General features: G+C 39.8%; 1 protein-coding gene across 2 annotated transcripts in view; it reads right to left on the bottom strand.

Annotated features, from left to right (window-relative positions):
- Nucleotides 1–133: 133 nt before the first annotated feature.
- RIMBP2 (RIMS binding protein 2) overlaps nt 134–11203 on the bottom strand; it is a 162487-nt gene continuing 151417 nt past the window's right edge. The window contains exons 23-28 of one of the 2 annotated variants that reach the window (XM_056342805.1): nt 10905–11073; nt 8759–8824; nt 7250–7353; nt 5374–5445; nt 4126–4260; nt 134–1714 (exon numbers count right to left, since the gene is read on the bottom strand). In XM_056342805.1, coding sequence (XP_056198780.1) covers nt 1526–1714; nt 4126–4260; nt 5374–5445; nt 7250–7353; nt 8759–8824; nt 10905–11073 — 735 coding nt within the window. In that variant the 3' untranslated portion in view covers nt 134–1525. The remainder of the gene's footprint in view (nt 1715–4125; nt 4261–5373; nt 5446–7249; nt 7354–8758; nt 8825–10904; nt 11074–11203) is intronic. The other variant, XM_056342813.1, reaches the window with a different exon arrangement.

The raw sequence follows: 11203 nt of genomic DNA, 5'->3' as shown, positions 1-11203 counted from the left end.
CAGGGTCGGAGCACGCAGCTTTAGGAACGGCTCCCTGGGTGTGTATCTTACCTGTGGTGCCTAATCCTTTAGAAAGGGAGGGAAGGCAAACACAATAATCAAGCAGCTGAGACAGTAGATCCATGAAACATACTGCACTCTACAAAATATCAAATTATTTATTTATATAAAATATAATACACAACAGTTGTACACATGCACACACCCACACAGTACTTTACCACAACTTTAGGCCAGTTACTTAATTAAATGTTACCTAGCACACGGTATCTTACAGTAATTTACATTATTACCTGAAGACACAATGGGGAAGCTTTGATCATTCATCTATAAACCTTCCGTAAATTACAAAAAGAAAGGCAGTCTGAAAAGTATGTATAAACAGTAAAAACAATTTACAAATGGACAAGAATTACAAAATAGTAACACAGCCAATGACTGCCATCAATGTATTCTTTTTCTTGAGATGCCAATATTGCAATTAATATTTCATTATCACCTGTTGCAGCCTTTTTACTGGCTACAGCTTGTGTACGTTACATGTATCTTGATTCTGACATCAGCAATATGAAAATGCCTTTTAACTTAGGACTGTACCTCCACAGGAAAAAAGGAGGGGGAGTAAAAGGTTTTTCATTGTGGGTTTTTTGTGGTGTTTTTCATTTTTTTTTTTCCTGGTAATTTGGAACAGTGAGCCAGGAACTCCAAAACTGGAGGCTGTGTAGTTGAAACTGGGCGAGTCTCTGATAACTTACACTGTGTCTGATTTCAGTTGAGGAAGAATGTTGACAAAAGAAATCGATACAAGGGGTTTGGTTGGGGGAGGGGAGAAGCAAAACAAAAAAACCCAAAAAAAAACCCCACACCAACAAAAATAAAGCATTTTGCACAGCACTTTCAAACTCCCAGGAGTTACATCAGACATTGAATGGAGTTGGTAACATAGTACTTGGTCTTAAATTACCATGTTTTAGGGAAGATGAAGACAGTTGAATACACAGTAACATACGAAGTATACGCTGTATATTTATTAAACAGTACAAATCATTGTGCATTAATAAGGCAAAACATCAAGGCTGATTAAACTAGGAGTTTCAAGACCATTTTTGTTTACGATTTTAGGTGTAGGGGGGAGATCTCTCTGAACTAGGAATCAATGAATAGAGTTTTCTTCCCCCCACTGATGGTAAAAGGAGACTAAAGGCTGAGATTTATCCCATGGAGTTGCAGGTGTTGAGTTGACTTCAAATAAAACCATGTTTCTTCTGGTCTTAATCCCACAAATTTTTTTGGTTTTTTTTCTTTTTAAAGAAAAAAATATTTGCAACAACAAATCCACTTCCTTTTTTCTTGCTGTTTTGATTAAGCAATTCACATGATTCTATTGATGTCAGAGTTAAAAATGCAAAGGTTTGGTAAAGTTGTACTGCGTAGTCATGAAAGCCCTAGTTTTGACGTTTTTTTTTTAAAAAAAAATAAAATTACACAGACTGGAAGCGTTACAGGTTGTCCAGGAGTACATGAATCATTTCACTGCACCAAGCTTTTTCAGCAGTTTCTTGCCTTTGGAAAGCAGCCCCTTTTTCTTTTTCGAGGACATATCCCTGCCTCTCCCGGGACTACCAGAACCCATAGGTGACGTAGGTGACCCAGAATGGAGATGAACTGTGGGGGATGGTGCTCTCCGTGATGTACCTGTATTCTCAGGAGGAACCTATTAGGTACATTGTTATAATTTATTGAATGTTTGAAAGCTTAAAAGCTGTTATCATCAAGAAAGTTGGTAACATCACTTGTCACATTACCCACTTAAACAAAAGGGACAGTTCCTTTCTTCCTTGTGGCTTAAAATACGGTATGGGCTTACGGAAAATAGATAAATTTTGAGCAGAAGTCTAGACAACAGCAAACACTCCAATAGAGCCCTGTTTTGGTTATACTTTTTTAAAGGAAGAGTTGGATACACTTGTTTTGCCATAGTTATCGCCACAAAAGCTACAAAACTGGTTTTGGCTTTGCATTTCAGTACTCTGATAGTACAAAAAAGAAGAGGGATGATTTTAGCTATAATTTAAGAAAAATAAATGTTAATTACTACAGATTAGCAATCTGTAGAAGCCAAACTCTTCTCAGAAGAACGTAAAATGCTACATCATCACTTATTTTTTACTGTCCTTTAAATGCCTTTTCTTTAAAATTGGCTGGCAAACTTTATGTACAAATTTTAGAAGATGGCACACTGGCTTTAAAAAAAAAAAAAAAAAGCAAAAGCTAAAATGAACCTTAATTGCAATCAAAGAAAGCTTAAAGACCCTGACTGCTTGATGTGTATGCTGCAGCTATGAGGTTGCTGAATGAAGGTGAATACTTGCACGATAGTTAGATGACTGCATTCCTAAATATTTTAAACAGCTATTTTTTAATTTATTTATTTTTTCAATCCTCAGAAGCACTTGAATGAAAATGCTAAAACTACTTATACTCAGCCTGTCCTAACTACAGTGCCCGGCTGACAAAGTGCGATACTATCAATTAGGATGATATCTTTGTAGTAGAATCCATGCCTTAGGGATCCCTGTTATCTCATAGTTCAAGTTAAAACATCAGCAATTTACTGGCTTGTTGCGCAACAGTGAGTTAAGCAAAGGGGCTTCAAGCCTACTTTGATTTTTAATCAAGGTCTAATTCTAATGAAAAAAACCAACTTGGTAAAGCACCCCAACGTACACCTGAAGATACCATGTATTTAGTCTAATGCATTCATTCAGTGAGCTGCATGTTTCGTACTGAGACTTGTATTGCATTGGTAAACCAAACAGTTGCTAATACTTCAAATGTGCACTTTCTAGGAAAAATCCGAGCAAATTATACCATAGGAAGGGATTTTTTCAGAATTGTTGAATAGTTGGTCTTAGGCAAACTGGGGTATAATCGATTATGGAAAACACATTTTAAGGCAGGCAATTTAAGTAGCTGTATTTCAGTGTAATGAGTTTCAAAACCAACTATACCCTTGTAAACTACCGTACGTATCAGCTTACGTTTTGTTTCGTTTGTACATTCTTTAAGGGTTGGGGGTCTTGTGCTTTTCTCTTGATACAGGAGCTTGGAATTTTTACATCCCAGCTTGGCTAACAATGCAATATGCAGCTTTTGTTTGTAGGGTAGTTAGACATCAAACTCTCCTTTCTATGTAAACGTAAACATTTAGCTTGTGAAGAAATATGTTCCAAACGTTGACCTTCATAAAGCAAGGTCTAATTGACATATTCCTAAGGATTCCTTTTTTAAGGATTTGTCTCCTAAAAAAACTAAATTGACTTGACTAGATAATAGTAAAAGCATACAGCCTGTTCTTCGGTGGCCAAGGACTTTGGAGACATATTTCTTTTCTTTTTTTTCCCCCACAATTACGTTTCAAGACTTGCATTAGAGAGCCAGGTAGCTGTAACTGAAATCTCTATTGGTATCTTCAGTTGCTCACTTACGTGAAGGCTACATTGCCTTATTAAGGTGTGAAATGAACACTCTTCTTCTGTTTCCAAGCAGATGAGCAAAGAAATAAAAATATATATAAAATATATAATATATAAAAGTATTGCAGTGATGAAACAAAACCAAAAATGAGATACTCTAAACATGATTAGTCTTTCATAGAAGAGAAGTCTCTGGCAATTAACTAATGCCAGTTAGAACAGGAAGTCATAGGGATTGAAAGATGAACACTGTCAATCGGCTGCATTTACGGTCTGTATTTAAAGGAATGCTTGTACCAGTCTTTTCGTCCACAAGAACTTTTGCTTTCCTCTAGATAGTGCAGGCAGTAAGAGTAGTTCAGAATCATTAGGAAGTTAACTACTTTCACCAGGGAGAAGCTGCTTAAACTCAAATTATAATGGAAGGTACTGTAATGACTGCAATCAAATGGTAAATTTAGTTTCTTCCTTTACAAATGTAACGAGCTAGTCTAAGGCTAAGTCAAGTCATTTTTCCTTACGTTTTATATATTTGGAAGTTAATTTCAAATGGGCAAATGGATTTAAAATGTTAGAAATAATGCCTAAATTATATATGAGACAATGGAATGGAAAAAAAAATTTAAGGTTTTCTTATTCGGTTGCTTACCCTTTTTGCTTTTGTACGCATCGGTGTATCATGAACGTATTTTGAGGGTGCATCAGATAGGTAGACTTCAACATCATCAGGCACTTCTTCAAGGAAGTTGGAAGGAACCAGCCCCTTTTGTCCATTAAGTTCACCCTGCAACACGATGAAAGTTTCAGCCCATGTTTTAATTAAAGCAAACAGGTACCCAAGAAGGCAAGGAAATACTTTTGACTATTTCAGAGCCAGCAAGGAAGAGGAACTAACAATCTAAGGTGACATGGGACCTTAGAAGCTTACACACTTTTGAAGATGACAAGTGCTAGTGTGTGTAACAGAGAGCACATGCATGCCCGTGTTCTTCAGCTATGCACAATGGAGAAGCAGGAACTGAATTCCCATAGTTTCTGGACTTGGGTCCTTGGAACTGCAGTGCCGTAGGTGTGTGTGCTGCTGGGCTGCACAGCCTAAAGGCGCTTCTGAGATGATCAAACTACTCCTTTGGGCCTCAACAGGGGTCACTTCTACAGTGTATCTGAAAGAGACAGCTGGGCCTGTTTTCATGGCCAGTACACCGTGGGCATGGAAAAGGCATGTTCAGGTGCAGACTGGCAGCTACTGTCAACCTGAAGACCATTCAGCTGGGCAAGCAATGCTGGAGTATTGTCTACCACCATCACACTCGTTAAGGAGTGACAAAGTAGCGTGATCTTTTAATGAGTGCTTAGAAGAGTGCTGAACTATTGTATTGATTTATGTTAATCAAGTAACCCTTTACTGTAGAGACAGGCCGTATCTATGTTCTTCTCCCACATGGAAAGCTGTACCTATCAGAAGTCAGTCATGTGTTGGCATGGATACGTGTGATCAAAATACACATTTTCCAGCAGATGACATGAGGCAGTTATTACTTAGGCAATGCCAGAGGCAGCTCCGAGCTGCACCAACAACAGCCCCTGAAAAGGTGCTGAAGTGGCGCGTGCTCAGCGCCATATGTCTCCACTGAAGGGAGCTTCCTGGTTATGCTGCAGCCTGCGAGGCATCCGCCAGGCCCGGTTTCCATCCCAGCTCTAACTGGGCTGGCTGTGACCACAGCCTCCCTGGGACGGACCAGGCATGGTGATGCTAATGCCACAGGGACACTGCTCCCAGGCATGTCCCGCGGGTTGGCATCTCTGTTAGATTAGCTGGCAGCTGTCCCCCCCGGCTGTCATTTAACAATTCAGGCTAGTGTTGCAGTCTGAAGCAACCAAAAAGAAGCCAACTTACATAGTAAAATCCGTCTTCATCAATTTCACCAAAGACAGTAATAATGTCCCCTGTGCAGAATGTCAGCTCAGCCTGCAGAAAAAGGAACGCATGACAGTGCATGTTCTGTTATTCTATATATATTCTATATATATTCTATATATATTCTATATATATTCTATATATATTCTATATATATTCTATATATATTCTATATAGTCTCTCTATATATTATATATATGATTTCTTTATTCATAGTAAACCCAGTAATATTTCCCCCTCTCCTTTATGTTAAGACACCATTAAAAACTATATTTGCTTTTTTTTTTTTTTTTTTTTTTTTTTTAGCTTGCTATATCCGTCACCTCTCCCACTAGGTTTTTAGACACCCACAGGGCTCACTGTGTGTAACCGGACCCTGGAGATCCTCGAACTCATCTGTGCAAAGCCTTGAACAACCTTTGGGGCTTTGAGCTATGTGGCTTCAAAGGTCCCTTAAAGTCCATTTTTCTGGGAGGAGGGAACAAGACATAGGGGTTGGCCGTGGTTCAGGGCTAGGACTAACAGGTACAAGTACAGCTGAGCCTGCTGCTCCTGAAACACAAAGTTTGGGAGCTAATTTGCTGTGTAGCTACATGGGATTCTGTTCAATACAGGCTCCGTAACAGGCACCTCCAGTCTGCCATTGGCAAACACCGTGCTGGGCTCTTTTTAATTGCCTGTGGTTTAAATGTAATTTAATTAGGTGGGGTTTTTTTTTACTTATTTTCAATTTCCTGTGGCCATGGGAAAGAGAGAACAAATGAAATGATTGCAACATATCAGTACAATTTATTTGATTGGTTGCCCAAACTAATCTGAAACACCATAATTTAGAACCAGATTTGGTTCACTGAGAAATACAAGACAACTCTGGCTGCATTTTAAAGCATTAAGTCCCACATACTTAAATTCACTTTAAAAAATTCCAAATTGTTCTGCAACTCACCAATTAAGAAAACATTGTAAAGGATCACTGGGGAAACTTGTAGGTATGTAGCAATTATTTTCTAGAGCTTTGAGCGTACCCTGACCACCCTGCCACAACGCATGTACAAACAGAAGAAACTGCATTGAATCTTGATCGAGGGACTTGCTATTTCACATCAAAGACAATGTAAAAAGTGATCCTGTTGTTGCTGATAACAAATACGGAGAAATGGGAGATTGTGTGTAGATAAATGGAAGATAAACTCATAACGAAGATCTAGATCATGGTGGGCTGTTGTTTAAGATATCCTTATGTTGATACACAAAAAAATACCCCAAAATTACCACAACAACATGCTTCCACAGAAGCTCAGGTGCATCAATTAAGAGAAAAATACACTATGTTACAAATGCTGTTCTACCGCGCCATACTGTTCTGGGTTGGGCTGCGAAGGAGGGCTGATTTTTGGAGGCGCTGTACGTTACAGAGGTTGGAAAGCATGCATCACTAAGCTCGTTGGCATCAGCTAGGACGCTTCTTGGAAATAACGGTGTTCTTACGTGGAAACATAAGAAGGAAAACTGAAAACAGTAGTTGGAAAGTAACTGTTCCCTACTCTTCAAAACTCCATGCTTTTTTTCCTTACAGACTTTAGTTATATAGATATGTATACACATATCCTGCACAACATATATCCATAGCTGACCATATAATGTATTGAGCCACCTTCAATAAATCCTACAAAGGATATTCTTCGATTGGTTTTGAACAAGAATCAAATCTACTTTTACTGAAGTCAGAAGCTTGCCATGCACATCTGCCTGAAACCAGTTAACTGATGTTTGTAATCCTGTGCTATTTTTTTTTTTTTTTGCACATCTGCTGTAAATGTGTAACAGCGCTTATCAAGAGCAGTTACGTCAGTACCTCTACATCAACGTTGGGAGAACTTTCCCTTGGATCGTAATCATACAGCGCCACCATCCTTCTTGTAGACACGGAATGCTGTCTGCCACTCCGTCTGTTTCTTTCTGTTCCGATCACAAGCAGAGGAAGGGAAGGAAAACTATCAAAGTTATTTTGAAAAGCAAAACAAGGTGCAACTTTTTCCCTACATCATTTTCACAACAGTGCAGTAGCAGCGTTGGTATTTCTCTAGCACAGTGATAACAGGTCACAGATTACCAAACCTATTAACATGGATAAAGGTTTCAAAACAGTGCGTACGTTTCATAAATACTTCTTTAACAGTTGGCTTGCCCTCTTTATTCTAAGCCACTGAATCCTCTGAGGAGTACTTCTCTGCAGAAGTAACATTCCAGAATTTTCAGCCGGTCTTGGTTGTAAGAATCGGATGTTACCAGGATATACAAAGCCAAACAGTCAAGATTTGTGTTTGCTGCATTTTATCCAAACTTCCATATTTACCGTCTATTCCCTTCCACCCCCTAATCTCAGGGAATTTTCCACCTGGGATCATTCAGCTTTCTGCTGGGAGACTGGAAGGAGAAACAGACACTCAGCTGTCCCAAGACAAAAGTGACTATTCATTATGCAAGTGGTTTGCAACATTTTCAAGACTGACTACAAAACCACATTCTCAAGTACTGTTTAATTTTACGAGTTTCCTTTGTGGGAACAGAAGGAAGGGAGTAAAATCTGTAGTTTCCAGGAACCACATGAAATGTGTACTGATTGATACTAAACATTTACAGAGAAGACCAAAATGGGCGTAATTTTAAATTTGAATGGTATTGGCATGGTTCTTGCAGATGACTGCTCTAGCAAGACAAACATGCTTGTTAGTGCTACTTACAGACAGGCACTGAGGGCAGGTCTGATGGGCGCTATGCAGTGTGACAGAGGAAGCCGGGGGGGTTAGGAGGCACCCTCGGATTGTTCCGGCAGGAGGGGGAACATTAAAGGTTGGGCTAACGTAGGAGCAACTACCGAGCATGGCGTGCACTCACAGCTGTCACGACACCCACCGGCTGACACTGAAGCGTTTGGTAAGTGTGTATCACCTACTCTTGCAGTGGGTGGTCTGAGTTACCTTCCCAGCTACCAATGCAAGGGATTTATGCAGAACACAAGGAGGGATCCAAAATGACAGCACAGACTGTAACAGACGCAGGACCTGATCCCCCCGATTCCCCAAAGCTTGGATCAGCCGATACCTGAACGACTGTCTCAGAGTCACACTTCCTACTCCGAAGTACTTCTCTGGGGCAAGACACTGCCCACTGCTCAGGGTTAAGAGCCCCTCTACAACCAAGAAAAGAATCCAAGAAGGACCCTCTATGGAATTGCTATGTGACAGTATTTTCCAACCGCTGCTTTCCAAAAGTTCAAAGGCATAAAAAAATAAATCTAGACAGCTCAAATAATTTCAGCGAATTTACAGCTTGAATCAAATTATTGGTTCTTAGCACAGACCTCTTTTAGACTTTCTGGATCTGCGGTGTACAGAGCGTGTGCTCTCTTTGAAACGGTCACAGTTGACTTCAGGAAAGGCATGCATACAAATAAAAGAAGAAAAGATATGAAGCTGTTCAGAGTTCTGTTTTTAAGGATTTAATGTGGGCAAAGGATTAAGAAAAATATAGTCATATGAACACAGCATGTAAAGTGTCTGATATGACATTAAAAACATGAGTAACAATACGAGACAGACGGGCAATTAGAGCCTGCTTCTGCTAAAAATCCACGTGGGCAGCCTCTGTGACAGCAAGGGTCTGAGCACGTGGATCTCTGCTATTCAGAATTTCTATTTAGTTTAAAATAGAGCCAAACTAGCTTTCCTTTCCAAATCCATTAGTAAGAGCGCTTGTTGTTTTTTAAATAGCTAATTTAAATCCATATTAAAGAGAAAATACATGATCCTTTTAAAGTGCTAAAATATTTAAAGGTGAACTGCTGGGAGTAGGTTGCTTACAGCTTGCCGTGAAACATCCCAGAATAAAAAGAACTGCTTAAAAGTGTAAGGCAGGGCAACATTTCTGTCACAAAATGCCTCTGTCTCTTTCCAAGATAGAGACTTTCTGATTTCTCAGCTATCTGAAGGAGCCACTGCCAGTTAAGCGCAACAAAAAATCCAATTATATTCGCAAAATTTGACCGTTAGACAGCTAAAATACTCAAATTGTGGGGAGCGATGTAGGTTAGCGTTTCTTTTTTCACAAGCATTCCGTATCAACAACGGAGAGCACTAAGCAGGACTTAAAGCAGTGTTTCCACTGTAGCTGCTCAGGAAGGTATTTTCTGCACCCAGGCGTGACCTCGCTGCTGGAAGCGGACGTGTGCTTAGATGCTTCTTAATCCCACCAGGCCCCTGGCTGTGTTTACAGACGTACCTAAAGCAAGCTAGGCGTCTCACTCCAACAGACTTTGCATGATGTGGACCCACACGGAAATGACTCCGCATGCAGGACAGTGCCGCGAGCAGCCGGCCCCGTACAGGCACACCTGCTGGTCCTGCCCTGTGCCTGCCCCAGGTTTTTGTCCTGCCAATGTACGTGGGGGTGTACGTGCGATACTCAGAGGAGCCGACGGGCAGTGGGGTTTACAAGTGCATGTGGGTGGGAATACTGGTTGTATTCATGCAGCGTAAGTAAATAAATACCGAGATTTGCATTAAGAACTCGATGAAGCATTTCAGAACTTAGATGATCCTTCCCCTTAATGGACGATGGAGAATTTTAAAATATCTCAATATCTTAAACAGCAACCCCCACCCCCCACCCCCTGGTCTCACATTTACTAATGCGATTTTGGAAACAACAAGGTTTCATTCAATCTAAGAAAACAACTGTCAAAGACTTCTTTGGTTTTTTTAGCAACCACTTTTACAGTTCACTTTTAAACAGGACTGAACCAATTTCAGCCCTTTATACTCTCTGAATCATGTTGAAAAATTTAAAACATTGAGATAGTTGTATGACATTTATTTTTAGAAAGAATTCTAAGTTAAGATACTTGCACTGTGTGTCTGTGTACAACAGTGAACAAATGACATAATACCAGTGGTTTGTAATACAGAGTTGTTTGGCCGAACTCTGCTTTTTAAAGGGTTTGTTACTGCGATATCCGCAAAATCTCACAATATGTTGTGCTATCCCCAGTGAGATTACACATAACCCTCTGCCACCATCCCTTTAAATTATCGGTAAAGTAGGAAAATGCAGAAGAGTAAAACTAACAATGAAGAAGTGAATCTTCTTACGCTTTGCAGCAGTGAGCATATCACAAAGCACCTCAGCACAGCACACTCCAAAGCACAGGGATCATGTTCTGTGTCTAGAAATCTTTCAGGTGACAAGACCCTTTTTTTATTATTATTAAGAAGTAATGAATGGAGTGGTAAAGAAACAAGTCCACATTTGCAGAAAAAGATGTGACCAAGATTAAGCATGAGTTGAATAAAGTCATCCAGATACCGACACAGAATGTATCCCATGGTGTAGTAAATTGCTGTACAATTTGGAAACATCTGCATATAGGAAAAACAAAAGGCAAGGCGGATCCAGCCAAGTTAATAGCACCCAAAAGTTAGGAGAAGTGAAGCGTACGTATTTTCCCTTACCAATTTTCTCAACCGGTGTATTCAAGGGAAGGAAGCCTTGTTTTAGAAGCTGATCCATCATCTCTTCATCATCTGCTTGGATCTCAGAGACCATATTACATGGGATAAGGCCAATTCTTGTACAGGTTTCTCCACGATAGAATCCATCAGCATCTTTGTCGCCATAAACCTATTATTCAAAGAGTGATAATGTTGGTCAATAAAGGGTTTAGCATTTGGGAATTTTAATGCAGGCTAAATGGTTACTAAATCATAGGCTGATGACTACAGTTTGGATGTGGAATTACGTTAGTTTTTGA

The sequence above is a fragment of the Falco biarmicus genome, chromosome 1 (genome assembly GCF_023638135.1).
Source record: "Falco biarmicus isolate bFalBia1 chromosome 1, bFalBia1.pri, whole genome shotgun sequence".
In the NCBI taxonomy this organism is placed as follows: Eukaryota; Metazoa; Chordata; class Aves; order Falconiformes; family Falconidae; genus Falco; species Falco biarmicus.
This window is presented reverse-complemented; position numbering and strand designations above follow the sequence as displayed.